The sequence below is a fragment of the Saccostrea echinata genome, unplaced genomic scaffold, assembly GCF_033153115.1.
Source record: "Saccostrea echinata isolate AGI-Se365-2 ecotype Australia unplaced genomic scaffold, CSIRO_AGI_Sech_v1 ptg000004l, whole genome shotgun sequence".
Taxonomy (NCBI): Eukaryota; Metazoa; Mollusca; class Bivalvia; order Ostreida; family Ostreidae; genus Saccostrea; species Saccostrea echinata.
In genome coordinates, this window is record NW_026889753.1 from 12090647 (window position 1) to 12112041 (window position 21395).

At 33.5% G+C, this 21395-nt stretch overlaps 2 protein-coding genes across 3 annotated transcripts; both read right to left on the bottom strand.

The window, feature by feature from the left end:
- Positions 1–1184: 1184 nt before the first annotated feature.
- LOC133179185 (uncharacterized) lies at positions 1185–9539 on the bottom strand. Of its 2 annotated transcripts, none has more exons than XM_061313977.1 (6): positions 9468–9539; positions 8837–9078; positions 5085–5264; positions 3127–3278; positions 1958–2178; positions 1185–1816 (listed from the first exon to the last, which is right to left on the bottom strand). In XM_061313977.1, exons 2-6 carry the CDS (start codon positions 9070–9072, stop codon positions 1382–1384), a joined length of 1224 nt encoding a protein of 407 aa, XP_061169961.1. In that variant the 5' UTR covers positions 9073–9078; positions 9468–9539; the 3' UTR covers positions 1185–1381. The 2 variants fall into 2 exon arrangements, with proteins under 2 accessions (XP_061169961.1, XP_061169960.1); XM_061313976.1 differs by lacking the exon at positions 9468–9539 and adding an exon at positions 9203–9261.
- A 3195-nt stretch (positions 9540–12734) lies between these two features.
- Positions 12735–17078, bottom strand: LOC133179187 (uncharacterized). The gene is made up of 5 exons (XM_061313978.1): positions 16830–17078; positions 16358–16537; positions 13938–14089; positions 13343–13563; positions 12735–13236 (listed from the first exon to the last, which is right to left on the bottom strand). Exons 1-5 carry the CDS (start codon positions 17072–17074, stop codon positions 12799–12801), a joined length of 1236 nt encoding a protein of 411 aa, XP_061169962.1. The 5' UTR covers positions 17075–17078; the 3' UTR covers positions 12735–12798.
- Positions 17079–21395: the final 4317 nt, after the last annotated feature.

The window sequence follows — 21395 nt, forward strand, 5'->3', positions numbered from 1 at the left end:
CGAAAATTTTGATGCACATCAATTTCATAATATTTTGGAATTGAAATTATTTGTCTTTTGGATCATACATTAACACTTTGCGTGTGAAAATAGCTAAGGTGGATTGAAAATCAACTTCAAACTTGAATTTCAATCCAATGTTTTCTCAGACGCCCGTGTTGTATTGTACCCGCCCATATCAATGTCAACAGATGGAAATGACGTAAGCTGTATATTTCCAATCTTGCCAATTAATGTTCCGCGGTCTTTATATCCCAGTGAACTTGAAAAAGTCTGACACATCTGTCGGTTTTATATCTGGATATTTTACTAGATTGATCGATTGTACATGTATGTTGTTTTACGTCCAATACGAGAATTTGTAACTCTTATAGGGATGTAATTTTACTAGAAAAAGACGTTAATGGTAATCTTACAACAAAACTTTACGACAAACGTGATGACTTCAACTTTTCTATCCGCAAAGCCATGCTTTTGGTACGAACAATTTCTAAAACAAGGCAAGCTTTTGACAAACAAGTTAAAAAAGAATTCCAACAGACTCGTTTAAAATCATCATTTCGCAAGTTATGGTCAATACAACGACCTTGCAGCAAATACAATCTATTATTAAGTCGGAGAGGGCTACATTATTGCAGCTAGTCGAATGCTGACTGACGTTTTTAATAAGATAATTTTATTTTCCAATTTTGGGCCCAGAACTCAGAAGGCATGCAAACTTTTTACAATGAAAAGATAGAAAGTTCTGAATGAAAGGTTACATACACAAATATAAACACACACACATATACATGTATATACATGCATATATATGATAAAATCCATACAAGTAACTTAAGGTGCAGCAGTTGGGGTTATCAAACTGCAATTGACATGTGGTTATAAACCTTTATTAATAATATATGCCACAATACGAACTGTTAGGCCATTATTTACAACTGAATTTTCTTAGGATTTTTCCATTTGCCCGATCATGACAAAGATCACATGGCAGGTGTGGCTGGTCGACAAGGGATGCTTACTCATCCATGGCACCTGATCCAACCTCTGATGTTTTAAGAGGTCCTAGTACTATTTTTGGTGAGAAAGAATTTTTTTCAGTTTGTCAGAAGACAAGCACGACAAACTTTTAATTCTAGGTCACTGAATATTAGCATAATTTATGACTATCAGAAAGTTACATGTTGTAATTTATAAAATATTTTATACATATTATTGCTATATTAAACAATTCTTGTTTTACTTCACAATACTTAAACATGTTTCAATAAGGGAAGCTAAAAAAAAAATTAACTTGCAAGAAAAGTTCAATTTTGATTGCTGCCACAACCCTTTGCACATATGTCACAACATTTTGATTCCTACACCAAAGCCAGTGTAGTTAAATACCAAGTCTGTGTAACATTCTGATAATCTGAGGCATCACAAAGTCCATACCTATGATAACCACAACAAAACACATCAATGGTGTCATGAGTTGTCTCTGTGTTACATCACCAATCCTATCACAGAGGTTCTTTATTCCAGGAATGGAAAAGTTCATTGTCTGAGATTTGTGTTCAAACTGGGCACAAGCATCAACCATCTGTTGTCCATCAAAAGGCGGAGTAAGGATCCAGTATAGGAGTATAGCGATGACCAAACCCTTGAAAGCAAATGCCAGGACATTGATGACAGAGTTATCAACAGGTGGGGGAGGGTCTCTTGGTGGGGGATCAGTAGCAGTGCGGGGATCTTGTTGGGGTTGGAGAGTGACAGTTTTGGGTCCCTCAAGTGTTGCATTATTTTGTAGGACTTTGATGCCAACATCACAAACCTTGAAATGAAATTACGTCATTATACACAACCGTATACACTTATTATTGCAGAAAATCAAATTATATGTTTATCACAGAAAATATGTATGTAGGAAATTAATGAAATACAGAAAAAGAGGTTGGATTTGGTCATTTTTAACCTGTCTCATGAAACTTAAGGCGGGTACATCGAGCTCTGGATACACCCGATTCCAGCGAGACTGGCCTTTGTTTTTGTCATAATCATCACAGTAATTTGTGCAAAGAAGAAAACGATTCTCTGGAAGACCAAGCTTAGAGCAAAACTCTTTCTTTTTTGAAACACTCTCCTCCAAATTATTGCATTTGTCTTCTTTTGTTAAAACACCAAATACTGGAATTACTGCAGAAGAACAAAAATAAAAATCTGGTTTTGAAACGTTTCAATGCAACCATTTTTCCTATTGCTTTCAAATTATTTGATAAAGAAAAGTGGAACAAAATTCATGAATAAGTGACATAACTTTACCCATTTAAATTATGTGTATATTTTTTAAGACCACCATAATCTACACCATAAGTTGAATCCCCTTAATATAAGGGTTAATGTTACAGAACTAAAGTAATTAGTTGGACAAATACTTCAGTTTTGTGCATGTTGTGGGCAGAGTTAAGTTCAAAGTAGCAAGATAAATGTTCTTGAAAGTGACTTAAGAACAATACACATTATTTATTATAGTCAAATTTGATAACAGTTTTCTTTATTCATTCTAGGAAGCTATGGGGGGGGGGGATTTTGTAATATATGAGTTGAATAACAAATATAGAGAATATTCAATGTTTTGAAGTTAGATATGGAATATATTTCACAAGTGGCACAGGATATTTTGATATGTCCACGAGTGCGAGGCACGAGTGAAAATATTAAAAAAATCTGGTCTCAAGAGTAAAATAAATTCCATATCCAACTATAAAACATTGAATTTTCTGTTTATTACATTTCTTTGATTTCCCTTTGCCTCTGTTTTTTTTTTAATCAATGTCATAGGTATTGACATCATAGTTGAGCAGTTGAGACGTCATAGCTTAGCATTTGTGAGATTGAAAACAATGTAATTTGGATTTTAGCAACATATTTGGGAGGAAATTGGCAGTTTCAGTCTCTATCAAGATGGTTTAGTTACTATCTCTATCTTATGACTGGCCAGAAATTATTATTTACTTTGATATCCTTTCACACTGTGACAGAATATCACTTTGGCATCCTTTTACACTGTGAAGAATACCACTTTTATTCAATAAATAAATCACAGTATTTCACTCATGAAAATGTAATAAATTCTTTTCTTACCTCTGTCCTCTTTTAATGCTACCTGCTTCACTGCTTCCATCAGATTTAGTGGAAGGACAGAGGCCGATGATGCCACAAATATCAGACAGTCCACTTTCAGGGTCTCCTTCTTTGATAAATAAGCTTCCCTCATTCCTTTTATTCCCCCATCTCTAAATAAAATCATCAGACTTTATCTAGAAAGCATGAAAAAATGCTTTACTTTGAGAGAAAATAGAAAAAAAATAAGTAAAATCATAAAGTTTTCCAGATAAAAAATCCCGAAGCAAAGTTTCCATCGCTTACAGATATGTAGGCTTCATTTATCTTTAAAAAAAAAAAGCCTACTTATCATTGTACTATATAACCAGAAGTCTCTGATGAGACTGTAGCTCTACTGGTCTGTATGTATAACAAAAGAAAAGTAGCACTTGAATTTGAAACTTTGCAACATGCAACAATAAATAGAATTATGTATCTTAATATTAGTCGACTTCTGCCAAGTTATATTGAAATCAAATGAAAACTGTAGGAGGAGTAGCGTTTTGAAAGTATTTCACGGAAACTTCTATTTTTAGTAACCATGACAACACCATTCACCGAAATAAAAAAAAACAGAAATACATATTATGTATCGTAGTGTATTCTAACTGTGTGCCAAGTTATATTGAAATCATACCAAAACTGTAGGAGGAGTAGCATTTTAAAGGAATTTCACAAAAATTTCTATTTTTAGTAACCATGGCAACACCGTCGATTGAAATCAAAAACTAATGCACTAAGTTATGTATCCTAGTGTAGTCTACTTGTCTGCCAAGTTATATTGAAATCGGACCAAAACTGTAGGAGTAGCAGCGTTTTAAAGGAATTTCACAGAAATTTCTTTTTTAGTAACCATGGCAACACCGTAAATTGAAATCAAAAACCAGTGCACTAAATTATGTATCTTAGTGTAGTCTACTTGTGTGCCAAGTTATATTGAAATCAGACCAAAACTGTAGGAGTAGCATTTTAAAGGAATTTCACAGATATTGCTATTTTTAGTAACCATGGCAACACCGTCCATCGAAATTAAAAACCGATGCACTAAATTATGTATCTTAGTGTAGTCTACTTGTGTGCCAAGTTATATTGAAATCGGACCAAAACTGTAGGAGGAGTAGCGTTTTAAAGGAATTTCACAAAAATTTCTATTTTTAGTAACCATGGCAACACTGTCCATTGAAATCAAAAACCGATGCACTACATTATGTATCTTAGTGTAGTCTACTTGTGTGCCAAGTAATATTGAAATCGGACCAAAACTGTAGGAGGAGTAGCGTTTTGAAAAATTTTTAGTAACCATGGCAACACCGTCCATCAAAATTAAAAACTGATGCACTAAATTATGTATCTTAATGTAGTCTACTTGTGTGCCAAGTTATATTGGAAATCAGACCAAAACTGTAGGAGAAGTAGCATTTTAAAGGAATTTCAGAGACATTTCTATTTTTAGTAACCATGGCAACACCGTCCATCGAAATCAAAAACCGATGCACTAAATTATGTATGTTAGTGTAGTCTACTTGTGTACCAATTTATATTGAAATCAGACCAGAACTGTAGGAGGAGTAGCATTTTAAAGGAATTTCACAGAAATTTCTATTTTTAGTAACCATGGCAACACCGTCCATCGAAATCAAAAACCGATGCACTAAATTATGTATCTTAGTGTAGTTTACTTGTGTGCCAAGTTATACTGAAATCGGACCAAAACTGTAGGAGGAGTAGCGTTTTGAAAAATTGTTTACAGACAGACAGACAGATGGACGGACGATAGACACCTTACTATCGCATAAGCTCTTCTGGTCTCTGACCAGTAGAGCTAAAAACCTTCTTGGAAATATTACTCTTAAGTTCTTAAATCTACAGAACTCAATTTCATTCAACCCCTGATTATATTAATTATATGATCTTTAAATCCAAAATAAGAAACTCACGTATAAATGTTTATAGCGTCTAGTAATTTGTGTTCATGTGGTACCAGACCAAATAAAACATATCTCAGCAACTCCTTAATTTTCTCAGATGATTCATCATCAAATCCATTCATGTCAATCAGAGTTGGATATGGATAACCCTTCTGTCTCTCTGAGTCCAGATATTCTTCCTTTGTAATTCTTTAAAAAAAATTGTCATTTTATATATTTTATTTGGTAACTGCTACAAATACAAAGTCTTAAAATTTAGTATACTGTCTAAATTAGTTTTAAGTTTTTAAAAATCTTGAACATGATCCAATAATAAATATATTGATCCAAATTTTCTCTAAATGTCTGTTTTGCTTTCTCTTTTAGATAGGTTTATTTACTTTGGATATATAGCTTCGATATTCATCAAATTTTAAAATCAGGATGACACTTAATATACAAAATCCATACCCCCAATGCAGCTTGTAATCTTTATCCGCCTGGTGACTGATTAGATTTAAATTTGGACATGTTCATGTCCTTCATTAACCATTGTTTGAGGAATGAATATGACAAAAATATACAGGCCATCAATTAAACTTAAGATGCAGCATATGAACATTGGACTATATTTCCAGATGAATGAATTTATTCAGAACGTTAGTATTCTGGAGCTTGTCTAGTCCAAAGAATCTCTAACTCCAACAACCGGTCGATCTCAAAAAATTACAAACAATACAAAACTGTGAACAGGGCATTTAACACGGAATCCAAGAACTTCCAGAGGCGGTATCAGGAGTCTAGGAGCAGTAAGCATCCCCTGTAGACTGGTCACACCCTCAGTGAGCCCAATGTATTGATCAGGTGCCTAGGAGGAGTAAGCATCCCCTGTAGACTGGTCACACCCTCAGCGAGCCCATTGTATTGATCAGGTGCCTAGGAGGAGTAAGCATCCCCTGTAGACTGGTCACACCCTCAGTGAGCCTAATGTATTGATCAGGTGCCTAGGAGGAGTAAGCATCCCATGTAGACTGGTCACACCCTCAGTGAGCCCAATGTACTGATCAGGTGCCTAGGAGGAGTAAGCATCCCCTGTAGACTGGTCACACCCTCAGTGAGCCCAATGTATTGATCAGGTGCCTAGGAGGAGTAAGCATCCCCTGTAGACTGGTCACACCCTCAGTGAGCCCAATGTATTGATCAGGTGCCTAGGAGGAGTAAGCATCCCATGTAGACTGGTCACACCCTCAGTGAGCCCCATGTACTGATCAGGTGCCTAGGAGGAGTAAGCATCCCCTGTAGACTGGTCACACCCTCAGTGAGCCCAATGTATTGATCAGGTGCCTAGGAGGAGTAAGCATCCCCTGTAGACTGGTCACACCCTCAGTGAGCCCAATGTATTGATCAGGTGCATAGGAGGAGTAAGCATCCCCTGTAGACTGGTCACACCCTCAGTGAGCCCAATGTATTGATCAGGTGCCTAGGAGGAGTAAGAATCCCTTGTAGACTGGTCACACCCTCAGTGAGCCCAATGTATTGATCAGGTGCCTAGGAGGAGTAAGCATCCCCTGTAGACTGGTCACACCCTCAGTGAGCCCCATGTACTGATCAGGTGCCTAGGAGGAGTAAGCATCCCCTGTAGACTGGTCACACCCTCAGTGAGCCCAATGTATTGATCAGGTGCATAGGAGGAGTAAGCATCCCCTGTAGACTGGTCACACCCTCAGTGAGCCTAATGTATTGATCAGGTGCCTAGGAGGAGTAAGAATCCCTTGTAGACTGGTCACACCCTCAGTGAGCCCAATGTATTGATCAGGTGCCTAGGAGGAGTAAGCATCCCCTGTAGACTGGTCACACCCTCAGTGAGCCCAATGTATTGATCAGGTGCATAGGAGGAGTAAGCATCCCCTGTAGACTGGTCACACCCTCAGTGAGCCCAATGTATTGATCAGGTGCCTAGGAGGAGTAAGAATCCCTTGTAGACTGGTCACACCCTCAGTGAGCCCAATGTATTGATCAGGTGCCTAGGAGGAGTAAGCATCCCCTGTAGACTGGTCACACCCTCAGTGAGCCCAATGTATTGATCAGGTGCCTAGGAGGATCAGGTAGACGGAGTAAACCGTAGTCAAAGGCTAATACCAAAGGCCGAACAATTGGTATGAAATATGTGAGTAAAAATACGACCCAATGACGGGTTGTATTTCTAGTTAGGTCATTATACCGACCATAGAATTTACGAAATGAAGACTTTAAATGGGATTGTTGAAATCCCTGTAATGTTAACTTATCTATCGGTAACCAGCCTCCGTTTAAACATTGATCGTACTCGGAGCATGCTCTGGGGTATCGAAAAAGTTGGGAGACATTGCACCATATGCAGGTGATAGTGGAATATTACTACATAAATATGGAAAGTTGTTAGCCCTTATCATCTATAGTCAGTCAAACATAAATATGTGAAACAGATGTCTTTTATTTTGAGTAATAGGGACATATCGAGGTGAATGGAAGTAACTATTGTTAATTGATAAATTTAGTGAACGAGCTTCCGAATGAAGCAAATAAGAAGTTTATAGCCTAGGAAAATATTTTAACATGATGAGAATATGATGAAATATGTGGAGATAACGAACAGTATTCGAGCTCAAAAGTCCATTAAACATTACAAAATAAGAGAAGAGCAAACACGGACCTCTAAGACATCAGAGGTGGGATCAGGTACCATGGAGGAGTGAGCATCCCCTGCCGACCGGTCACACCCGCCGTGTACTCCTTGTCATGATCGGGAAATAACGGAAAAATCTGTCGACAATTTAGTGTGTAAACAATAGCCTAACAAATAGTATGAAAAAAGTCAGTCAGCATTTGACTTAATGATAGACTGTATTTGTTGACAAGGTCATTGTATCGACCATAGAACTTACGAAATGATTACTTTAAACGAGACTGCTGATATTCTTGTTTCATCAACTTGTTTGTCAATAACTTATAGACTTTTAGAAATTGTTCAATCGTAGAGCATGCTCTGGTGTATCGAATCAACTGAGAGATATAAACCCCATATGCAGGTGATAAGGGTATACTGCTGCATGATCAAATTTGTATTTTTATTTTCGTAAAAAAATTATTGAATATTATTTAGTATTGTCATAAGATCATTAATTTATGAATGAAGTACACAGCATTTCTCCATATGTAAGCCTACATTTTCTGAATGAATGATCAGTGATTAGAATGTTTGATGAATTTCATTCCCAAGTCTTATGGCAATGCTTATCTATAATTTTCAGACAACTATTCAGAAAAAAAGCTTACTGGGCAAATCAGTTTCTTATTATTCAAGCAAAGAGATGTCCTGTAATACAAAAAAAAAAAAAAAAAATGAATCCAAAATGTGTTTGGTCATTAGCTCTAAAGCAGATGGTCTTTAAATTAAGATGTTTCCTTAGACACACAGAATAAAAGAATACCACTGTCCTTTCTGAAAATATGCATTATTGATCTCCTGTTCATATTAAGGAAACACTATTGCACGCACATACAGGTCAAGTTACATTTCAATCAAATGAAAGAACAGTTAACTCTATGATGTTACATTGATGTTATAATTGTTATGCCATTGGACCATGTTTTACAATAATCTATACACGTGCAGCGTATAATACCGCCTTAAAAGCGGAACATGATACCAGTCTGACATACCAAGCATACTGAAAATGTAAATAAACATTCAAAGAACATCATTATTTAAAATTCACTTCCCTCAGCTGTTAGATACTAACTTTATGAGATGATGTGTAACTTGGTCCCCTCCTCCATCAAAGAATCCAACCTTGGTCCGCTCTCGCCAGCATTTGGAGGAAAAACTTGCAATGACTGAGTTTATGAAGGAAGACTTGCCGACGCCTGGTGGACCTATTATGGCGACATTTTTTGGTAGAGTGTACTCATCCAGACGTTCTTCAAGTTTTTGTATCTCTTCATCTTTTAGTTGTTGATAATTCATGTCTTCGGTCATAGCTATCTGAAATTTTGAACAGTAAGTTAGATACAGAAAGGAGTGTTCTTTTTATATAGATGTGCTTTGATAGTGGAATTAAATTCTAAAAATAACTATGGGCCATTTATATAATTTTCAATACAATTACCTGTGCAGCAGAACTCATAGTTCCAGACATACAGAATACTAGATAAGAGTCTGAGCTGCCTCTCTTATGCGAAGAAAAAATATCAACCGCCTTCTCTACTTTCGCTTTTGTTTTGTTTTGTTTTTTTTTAAATCTGCCTAAATAGCGATCCCAATCATGATGCCTTCAATTACTTCCGTTGTTTGTTGCACACCAATTTGAACTAAAACAATTAATAACCTTACTCACTTATTTTACCAAATACTAGTATATGAACCAAACATACCTGAGAAGTCAAGGTACTGCACAGTCAATTTCTCAGTATCGAAAACATTACAAAGGCGACGAAATTAAGATCCAAAAATAAACCAAGACAATTCTTTTAAACAATAAAATGCTTTCTTTGGTTGTTATAGTATGGGAATTAATGTTGCAGCTGTTATTCGGGTTATGTAATTTTTTTCTGCAATAGCTGCAACGTTAATTTTCGTACTAACAACCAAAGAAAGACATTTTATTGTTTATATTTATATTTTTATAAATAATCATTTTAAATATAATTTATCAGATGAAATATTGTATTATTAACATGCACATCATTGTACGTTTCATTGATGGAACAGCCACTGCTCAAAAAATCTGTAGATGTGATGCTTATCGGTGTTTACTGACTGATAAACGGCAATAAAGGAGATAGTATTCAGTGGATGTCAATATATACAATTTAAATAAGAAAAAAAATCTTCACAAAATTGTTTGCTTGCTCTCTCTCGACTCAGGATAAAAAATTTGGGTAAGTAGGTAGGAGGGAAATTATTTTTATTCAAAAACACTTGCAAATATGAAGTTAGAGAGTTATTAATATGTGAAAAAAAAAATGAATGAATAAAAAAAATAATTGTTTCCTCGAGGTTAAGAAAAAGTTTTTGAGTCAGGCCTTTTAAGTCAGTCAATTTATAAAATGTTGTAATCACAATGGAAATAAAGTAAATCACAAGCTTCTGTTGCTTCTGTTGTTTTTCTCTATTTTCATGGTCTTCGTGATACGAAAGTCGTAATTGTGAGATATACAACACATCAAACTTTGGACTTTTTTATCAATAAAAGAAGTACAGTATATAATTCTCCAAAAATTCTGATGATAGGTAAAGAACACAAATCATTGAAATGCATCATTCTAGTTTGATAATAACTAGAGTACTCAACGAGTAATTAACCGGTTACTCGAGTACTCGTCGAAAGGTCCGAGTATCAAATACTAAAATTCAGTACTTGAGAACTTTTGGAACAAACTATAACCAAGCAATACTTTTTCATGGTTCTCCTTATTTTTCAAAAAATTCTACTTTAAGAGATCATTTATACGTTATCTCAATTGCCTATCATGGATTTATGACCCTGCTATGTTTTGAAAACAATTTAAGTACCAGTTCATGTAAAAATCAGGAAAATTTGGTATAAAAGTGATATATTTAATAGGGTTTTCAGAATTAAAAAAAAAGTCAATAGCACCTAAGTTAGTGGCAGCTCGGCTGGCGCATTTTGTTTATAACGAGGGAAACGTAATTTCATATTTATAATCATTTCAAAGTTCCATTATATTAAAAAAAAATGAATGTTGATCACACTTAAATGCTATAAAACTTAAGTAAAACATTTCAATTTTGTATTCTTTCTCTCTCTCTCTCTCTCTTGAATTAACGTTTGCATTGAGGTCCTGAAATTACGTTCAATCAAAAAGAATTAAAGAGATACGCACCTGAAAGTATTGTTATGCCAGTGTTCCATGAAGTACATTTCGCGTTCTAATATATTTACAATGATAAAGAATAAGTAAAAAAGAAAAAAAGGTGACACATGCCTTCTTTCCTTGTGAAGGACAGTTAAACTTGACCATTTCGCACTTAGAAAAAAAGTTTGAAATATTGATTTAAAACTACTGCTATCAAATACATATCAAAAACATGATACGTTTTACGTAAATAAATTTTTAAGGATAAAAGTAGAATTCTTGGTCAGAAAAATAATATTCCTTGAAATCTAAAATATGAATCGTGACCATTTTGCACTTAAAGATAAGAAAATGTGAAATGAATAAAATATGCTTCAAAAATTAAGTGATGTACTTATCAAGGTTCTTTAACAATACTGCTAAATCTTTCTATCATTATATTGGCTAATGGACATTTATTTTTTTTCATAATTTAAATCAAACAGGAGTAACCTACAGATAATTTCCTTTGATGGTAATTTTTAATGTCATCACCATCATGTTTGACAACTATGAAAAGGATACTTATAAGAAAGAAATATCAGTCAAAGAATGAAAAAAGTAGTACAAAATTTCCATAAAATGGATGATTTAATTTAACTGTAAACAGTTAGTTACCCTATTTAAACAGTATATATGCCACACTGGCAAAGATTTCTCATGAAAAGGATTCCGCAAAAGAGAATAAAACTTTTATTTGGGCCTGGAGATAGAATGCAAAGGATTCTTAGAATTATGTTTATTCTACCAAATGTTATTTGACAAAAAGAGACTTTGAATAAAATACCCTGTAGTTGAACAAAAAAAAATAATACAGGACCGAATCACTTAATTCAGAAGTTACTCAAGTATGAAGTAAAGGTCAGATGCAGCATCCAAAACATGTAACTAAGCATTGATAGATGCACCATATATTGTATGTGCATTTGGATTAATTATCCCTTGAGAACTCAAGCAGGAGGAAATGCAGCATCCATTACTGGATATCAAAACATGACAAACATTATTTTTCATTCTGAAACAACTAGTTTATCACTTATGAACAAACTGTAGTATACAAACATACATTCCATTTTTGAAATAAAGCACATATATTATAATGTAGTGTTGCATATCTTTCATAATATCACAGACTATTTTTGATATTTTCACAAATAATTTTTATTTTAGGTCACTGAGTATTAGCATGATTTATACATATACCACATGACTATTAAACCCATAACAACATTATTATTTTTTCAGAGTTATCTATAGGTGAAGGAGGGTCTCTTGATAATCAATATATGTTATTTTTATTATATTAAACAATTCTTATTTTATTGACAATACTCAAACATTTTTTAATAAAGGAAAGATTCAAAAATTGATAAGCTCGCAATACATATATATATATATATATATATACAGTATATATATATATATATATATATATTGATAGGTTTTTGATAATATATATATATATATATATATATATATATATATATATATATATATATATATATATATATATACTTCGTTCTTTGATACTTCGTTCTTTGATACTTCGTTCTTTGAAATATGAAAAAAATATACATCCGAGTAACCGAGTAATACGATTTTAGTATTCGATACTCGGACGTTCGATCGAGTACCCGGTTAACCGGGTACTCATTGTCATCCCTAATATATATATATATATATATATATATATATATATATATATATATATATATATATATATATATATATATATATATATATATATATAATTTTGATTGCTGCCACAGCCATATTTTTATTTAAAATCTCATCAAGTACTTGCACATGTCACAACATTTTGCTTCCTACACCAAAGCCTGTGTAGTTAAATGCCAAGTCTATGTAACATTCTGATAATCTGAGGCATAACAAAGTCCATCCCTATGATAACCACAACAAAACACATCAGTGGTGTCATGAGTTGTCTCTGTGTTACATCTCCAACCCTCTCACAGAGGTTCTTTATTCCAGGAATGGAAAAATTCAATGTCTGAGATTTGTGTTCAAACTGGGCACAAGCATCAACCATCTGTTGTCCATCAAATGGCGGAGTAAGGATCCAGTATAGGAGTACTGCGATGACTAAACCCTTGAAAGCAAATGCCAGAACATTGAGGACAGAGTTATCTATAGGTGGGGGAGGGTCTCTTGGTGGTAGAGGATTAGCAGCAGATTGTCGATTTTGTTGAGACTGGGAAGGTATAGAGGGACTTTTATGAAGTGTGGCATCGTTTTGTAGAACTTTGATTCCAATATCACAAACCTAGAAATGTTAAACTGTGTATGTGCATTACACCCTCACATATGAATGACAGTGCATGGGAAAAATATAATTTCTAAGGACAAATAAGGCTTTATTGTTATGATACCTGTCTCATAAAGGATAGATTTGGCACATCAAGTGCTGGGTACACTTGATTCCAGCGTGATTGCCCTTTTTCTTTGTCATAGTCATCACAGTAGTTTGTACACAGAAGGAAGCGGTTCTCTGGAAGACCCAGTTTAGAACAGAAATCTTTCTTCTTTGTCATGTATGTTTCCTCATCATGTACTTTGTCTTTCTGTGTTAACACACCAAATAAAGGAATGACTGCAAAGAAGCAAATTACATTTAAGGGGCAGATTATATATAGCAAAAACTTGTCTTATGTGGACCTTTCTTGTTCCAAAGAAATTTGCCAGATTATGTATAGTAAAATGTTCAAAATTAAATCTTAATTTAGTCTTAATCTTAAGGACTAGGACAAGTGGTAAAAAATTATCAGTTAATTCACAAAAAATTAGGACTGTCTCTGAATTTTGTCTCATTAACACAACTTTCATCCCTAACTCAGGTGAACTAAATACTCAGAATTTACCAGAAATTCTGAAAAGTGCTTTTAGGTAAATTTAGTTTCAACATTATAGATTTTTTTTCTTCACTAAGAGATCTCATATATCTCATCATATCTCATCAGCTATTACCTCTTTCCTCTTTTTGTGCCACCTGAACAACAGCATCCATGAGATTTTCAGGAAGGACTGAAGTTGTTGAAGAAACAAAAATCAGACAGTCAACTTTCAGTGTCTCCTGGTTCATAAAATACTCTTCCCTCATTCCCTTTAGCCCTCCATCTCTGAAAAAAGAGTCAGAATGCTCATCGGTAATTTTTAAGGGACTGTATTATTGAGTAAGACTGTAGGCTTATATCCAATACTTTTTTAAAAAACCTTTAAAATTTTAGCAATTTATGTAAATTCCCCCAATGAATGAAAGAGATTCATCAGTCAAGGTTTTAATGTACTGTAATTTTGAGAAACTAAAATTCTATTTCTTGTTTATCCAAAAAAAAAATTGGAACTCTAACTACACTTCTAAGACAGGATTTTCAGTATAACAAATGATAAATATACTTATTAAGGTTCATTGATACTCTGATAAGAGAGATAACTCTTAATGACATAATTTTCCATTATTCCTTTATAAATTTGTCAAGTTAAAATGTCTTTTTTGTTTAATTTTGCCCCGCAAGCTATGGTATTATAGTTTGTAATTTACTTATAAAATACATTTCTTTCGGAAAATTAAGTCAAGGCAACATTTAATATGAGTGAGCAGAGGGTTTAAGAACCTTAAGTCTGTTGTTTTCTGGATTTATCCTACCACATCATTCTATTTCATATCATAGCATAGAATTGATATATGTAAAAGTCTCATACAATGAAAAGGGTGATGATAAACAGTGATCATGCTTGTTAATCCTGTAATCATTAATCAATACAAATCATGCACAGGTCAAAAACACAAACACCTTGTAACACCAAAAGTGGGATCAGGTGCTTAGAAGGAGTAAGCTTCCCCTATTGAACAGACACATGCCCTTTGATCCCTCTGTATTGATCAGGTAAATGGAGTAATCCATGGATAAAATATGTATAAAAACAATGGATTAACAATTGGCACTGAACATGCATTCAAAATATGAATCAACGGTAGGATGTTTTTGCAAACAAGGTCATTATAATTACCAAAGAATTTGCAAAATGCTGACTTAAAACAAAAATGTTGAAAACCTTGTAACATTAACTTATTTGTCAACAACCTACCTCTTTTTAAAAATGAGGAATATTACTGAGTTAAGGATTTAATAAAAATTTCACATTTTTATTACATAGAAACATTGTGTATCTCCTATTTAACATTTTGATTTGACACATAATCGGGGTTTCCCATAGCAAAATGGACACTGCCATTCTTTCTTTAATAATGGGAGAACTCTTACCTGCAATTCCAGTAACACTGAATAAAATATAATGAGACTTTTAAAGAATTTTATTACATAGTACCATTGTGCATCTTCTATTTTAAGTTTCAATTATACAGATATTATGGTTTTCCCATAGTAAAACATGGACTCTGCAATTCTTGGTACACTTGATGGTAGCCATCCCTTATTCACAACTCCTCTTACACCACTCAGGGTTGTGGTTACTTTTTAAAAACTTAGGGGCCATGTGGGCTCCTAACTTTTCAAATTTTACGGGCCCACAATGTGACCCAGGGGCCCACATTATATGTAAATTAAAAATAAAAACAAAGAAAAAAATTCTTAAATTTTTAAAACTGATTTCTTTAAATTCCTAGTATCAATATGTTCGCAGCATTTGAATTTTCGTCAGGTTTTCTCTTTTCTAAAAAATCTTGATACAATAATATGTTCATTTCATTTTGTAGCGTTTAACCCTACAACTGATGCATTTATGGTTTAACGGGGCATATTAAATTACATACAACCTGTAATGAAGTTTGATTCTAATCTTTTATTGTGTGTATTTGACACGATAATTCAAATTCTATCTTTGAATAACTAGTCCTGATGGAATGTCTCACAGCCATAGCCGATTGTTTCAATATTTCTTTAAGAACAATCTCAAATGTTTGCTCTCGTATCATCAAGATTGCAAATTAAACGCTTCGATAAATCGCCATGTTTGATCTAAGTCACGTACATCTTTGACTAATATTTTTGCACGCAATACAAATAATCTAGGTTAGTAGAGCGTTTGTTCAAAACCTGAAAGTACATACAATGATAATGTTCCGGAAAAAAAATTGTTCCCCATGTGGGCGACCAGATTTTTAATATATAATCGCCCACAATTTTACTGGCATTTGCGAGTGGGCGAGTGGTTATCCACAACCCTGCCACTGAATTCAATTTAATGAAATTTTTACAGCATCTTTATACCAAAGTGTAGTTCTTCACCTTCTATTTTATGTTCTATTGGAAAGATATTTGGGGTTTCCAATAGCAAAACATGGGCTTTGCCATTCTTGGTTTTTACTGTCGATAAATTTCATTTTATCTAATTCTAAGTAATCTGGTGTTTAGAGTAGAACTTACGTGTAGATCTTCAAAGCATCTTTTAACTTGTGTTCATGTGGGATCAAGCCAAACAAAATGTATCTGAGCAGTTCCTTTATGTCCTCTGTGGATTGGTTTTCAAACCCATTCATGTCAATCAGCGTCGGATACGGATATTCCTTCTGTCTCTCTGTGTCCAAGTACTCATCTTTTGTTGTCCTTTTAGTTAAAAAAAGATTAAAATTTAAAAAAATAAAAAATTAAGATGTGTAAATAAAACCTAGTCATGGTAATTGCTACCCCCCCCCCCTTAAGAAAAAAATACATGGCTTACTATTTTTTTTTCCTTAACCATATGCATGTATATGGATGATGCAGTTTTGGTATTATAATAGTTGAACAAGCGTTTTTAAATTGCAATTGAAGATGTTTTAGAGAAACCATAACAATAATCTGAGTACCAAGAGTATTGTATTTTTATAGCTTCTTAAAACCTTTAACAACAACATACTTAATAAGATGACACGTTCCTTGCCCCCCTTCCCCAGCAGTGAACCCAACTTTGGTCCGCTCTCGCCAGCACTTGGAGGAAAAACTGGCTATGATAGAGTTTATGAATGACGATTTGCCGACACCTGATGGTCCTATGATGGCAACATTTTTTGGTACAAAGTATTCCTCTAAACGTTCCTCGAGCAATTTTATCTCTCTTTCTTTTTGTTGTTGATCAATAGCTTCTGGAGTCGCAGCAGACATATTGTAATATGTAATGACACTAATCTGTGTAAAGATTGTGGCCAACTTTCCCTTGTCTCCGGGATTTCTGATATCTAAATAATAAATGAACTCAGCTGTCGATGATTCAAACGAAAAGACCATTGGATTTTTCACGTTACTATGTTTAAGATTTTTTTTTCTACTTTCGATTTGTTTTAAAAGAACAAATTACAAACAACGATCCCGATCATTTTAAGGATAGATGATACATATAAATAAATAAAATGAAATAAAAGTGGATGCCTGGATTGGTATATATTTTTTGACCTATTTTGGTTGTAAATGATTAGAATAATATATTTCTAAAATATAAAGAAACTGTCTACGATATTTTTAAATTCTACCTTTCTGCAACCAGCTGGATGGTACCATGTACAGATAGACGAACACGAGTTATCTTTCCCAAGTCCTTAATAATCTATACAAATTTTTATCACTTAATGTGAAACTCTGAAAGAAGATTGAAAAATCATTAAACTTCAATTTACTTATATAAACATGACTTAAGTTGTTATTTTCCAGATTTTTGATAAAAATTTGTTTGTATCATCTGTCCTTATATGGTCTGACGATACGTTCCTCGAAAAACTGATTTTGTATTTCATACGAGTAATAATAATCTCGTAGTAATATACCAGAAATACTATATATCATTATTATCTTCTAATTTCTAAACTGTTTACACATATATAGGCCTATTTATATATTGGTCTAAAAACATATAAAACCAACATTATTATATCAGTAAATCCAATTCAAGTGTTCGATTTCCAAGAGGATTATATAGTAAATACCTTCCTCTGGAATTTGCACGAATGCCTGGTAATGTATGATCTCAATTTTTGTGAGAAATTTGTTTAGGTAGCAACATTGCAATCACTAATACTTAGGGAAAATTATATATATATTATTGAGGAACAAAGTGTTCTGACCTTAAGGACCCTTTAAACACTAACGCAAAACGTTTTTACACACAAGTACTCTGAAGTTGACAATAAAAAGATGCTCGAGTTCCTGATTGACAATATCTATGTTGTTTTTGGAGACCATGTCTTCCAACAATCTATTGGAATTCCCATGAGTACCAATTGCGCCCCGTTATTAGCAAACCTATTTTTGTATTCATATGAAGCAGAATTTGTTCAAAATCTTTTACGTGAAAAGAAGAAAACACTTGCTGTGGCCTTCAACTCGACATTTAGATATATCGACGACGTATTATCAATTAACAGTGGTAATTTCCATTCTTATGTCGACACGATATATCCCGGTGAGTTTGAGATAAAAGATACCACAGAGTCTGACACATCTGTTTCATATTTGGATATTTTATTAGAAAAAGACGTTAATGGTAATCTAACAACAAAGCTTTATGATAAACGTGATGACTTTAACTTTTCAATCGTCAACTTCCCTTACTTATGCAGCAATACACCTTTATCACCTGCATACGGGCTTTATATTTCTCAGTTGATTCGATACGCTGAGTATGCTCTACGTATGAACAATTTCTAAAACGAGGTAAGTTATTGACAAACAAGTTGATGAAACAAGAATATCAGCAGTCTAGTTTAAAGTCATAATTTCGTAAGTTCTATGGTCGATACAATGACCTTGTCAGCACATACAATCTATCATTAAGTCAAATGCTGACTGACTTTTTTCATACTAATTGTTAGGCCATTATTTACACACTGAATTGTCGACGGATTTTTCCGTTATTTCCCGATCATGACAAGGAGTACACGGCGGGTGTGACCGGTCGGCAGGGAATGCTCACTCCTCCATGGCACATGATCCCACCTCTGATGTTTTAGAGGTCCGTGTTTGCTCTACTCTTATTTTGTAATGTTTAATGAACTTTTGAGCTCGAATACTGTTCATTATCTCCACATATTTCATTTTAGACATGAGAAAATTATTATAGTTTGAAAGGTATAAATATTGAGTTCATGATCGATTTCATTTTCAAGATAGGGTACTTAAATTGGCATTTAACCCTGGGAAAAATGTTCATAGGGAATATGGAGACCACGGGACAGTAATCAAGCTTTAAAGTCCATTAAAAAAATTTAAATAGTCAAGAGAGCTAATACAGACCTTCTATTTATTTTATTTTAGGTCTCAGAACAGAATACATTTACTGCATTAAGGATAAATAACACAAACTTTTTTTCCAAAAATCAGCAATATTTCTCATAGATTAATATTCAAATAGGTAATCTGAATAATATTTTCCTGGTAAAGTGGGAGAATTTTTAAGATAAAAAACTCAAACTCAATCAAAAAATATATATCAATCCATGCATCAAATTTTTATTTGTGTTATGTATCCTATAGATACATACCATATCTTATACCATAGAATCAGAACTTTTAAGTGTGCAGTGTAGATAGAATTAGAACCTTCTATACACTGCACACTAAAGAGTTTCGATTCTCTGAATTTTTTCTGCAGTTAAAGTGACATGTCCTTCAGTCATTATAATTAGATCTTGAATAAAATAGAGTATTACATAATTTGTATTCAGTTAAAGAATTCTGAATATTTTATTTAATGGTTTCTAGATGCTGAGTGAAAAAAAAGAAATCAATATTTTATACTCCTCGGGGATGGGGCATTTAGATGTGCACTAGTTGTGATTCTTTATTAGCCGACCTGTTTTTAAATTCCCATGAAGTAGAATTTGTTTAAGAACTTCTATATGAGAAGAAAAATTAATTAGTGATGGGAAATCGGATTTTTTTCCCGTAATCGATTATCGAAATAATCGGAAGCACTATAATCGATTAATAATCGATTAATTTCAAGTATCAAATTTGTTTATTTTTGAATGAAGAGAAAATAAGTAAAAAAAACCCGTTAAGATTTAGTTACTTTCAAAGGAAAATGAATCAATAAATCATAGGAATAATTTACTTTTAGCTAATATTTTGATTAATCGATTATCAAAATTTTAATCGATTATCTATAATCGGGGCCATTTCAATTAGATGATTGATTTAATCGATTAATCGGTACATCACTAAAATAAATACTTGCTGTTGTCTTCAACTTGACATTTAGATATATTGAGGACGTTTTATCAAATAACAATGTCGACTTGATCTACCACAGTGAACTTGAGATAAAAGACACCATACGAGTAGTGTCTGACACATATGTTTCATATTTAAATGTTCATAGACGATAAGGACAAACTAAACAACTAAATTGTATGTAAGAAAAGGAGGTGACTTCAGCTTGTTCATTGTCAACTTTCCTTACTTTCTTATGTTGCAATATTCCACTTTCACCTGCATATGAAGTTTACCTCTCCCAACTTTTTTGATACTCAACAGCATGCCCTAAGAACGATCAATTTTTAAACCGAGGCAGGATACTCACAAATAAGTTCATGTTACAAGGATTTCAACGACGTTTCAAGTCAGCATTCCATAAATTCCTTGGTCGTTATAAATGACCATGTTAGCAAATGTATCCCATTGCCAGGTCGTTTTTTGGCTGACTTGTTTCTTATCAATTTTTAGGCCTTTGTTTTTATATTAAATTTGACTACCTGATCCATACTTATATAGGGCTCACGACGGATGTGACCGGTCGACAGGGGATGCTTATTCCTCTTAGCACTTGATCTCCGGGGTCCATGTTTTCAGTCATGTTCACAGATTTGAACAGTTTTTAGATATTTTTTTTTGAGATTGATCACTTATAGTTATCTTTCCCTTTATCATCTGTAACGGATAAATATTGGAAGGTGATGCTTCAAAAAAGAAAAAAAAAAGATTATGCATGAGTCGCGGGTTTTCATAACATTTTGGCAAGATCAAGACCTTCATTTTAAGGCCGTAAATTTTTAATTAATAAATACTGGTAGTTTATACTTCACATGAACATTACCTTTGACAACTTTAAGTAACCAAAGCTTTTATAACATGTATAATGGTATAGATTGGTGTTTTATCATGAATATCAAAGGCTTCATCTAAACAACATCTGCAATGGTTTTTGCGTCTTTCAATGACCCTTAGAAGAGATATTTTTCATAACTTTATTTCATGCAGGACTGCAGAAGGATGGTCATTGTTAAGCATGCATAAATTAAACATAAAATGGATGAATATTTATCCAGATCTTTTATGCATTATTTTACAACTGAGAGACGATTAAATGGACAACTGCTAGTATCTTTTGGAGAAATTATAATAAATGTATTAAATAAATCACATATTTTTTTTACAATTACAATACATGTGTGTGTGCATGTACATGTATAAACACATGTTGGATTACCCCAAA

Coding starts and splice junctions, on each gene's coding strand:
- LOC133179185 (XM_061313976.1), bottom strand. CDS start 9,232: ATGTCTGGAACTATGAGTTCTGCTGCACAG. Junction 5,265..8,836: donor GTTACACATCATCTCATAAA/GTTAGTATCTAA, acceptor TTTTTTTTAAAG/AATTACAAAGGAAGAATATC. Junction 2,179..3,126: donor AGCATTAAAAGAGGACAGAG/GTAAGAAAAGAA, acceptor GTTCTTCTGCAG/TAATTCCAGTATTTGGTGTT.
- LOC133179187 (XM_061313978.1), bottom strand. CDS start 17,074: ATGTCTGCTGCGACTCCAGAAGCTATTGATCAACAACAAAAAGAAAGA. Junction 14,090..16,357: donor GATGCTTTGAAGATCTACAC/GTAAGTTCTACT, acceptor CTCTTTTTTCAG/AGATGGAGGGCTAAAGGGAA. Junction 13,564..13,937: donor GGCACAAAAAGAGGAAAGAG/GTAATAGCTGAT, acceptor GCTTCTTTGCAG/TCATTCCTTTATTTGGTGTG.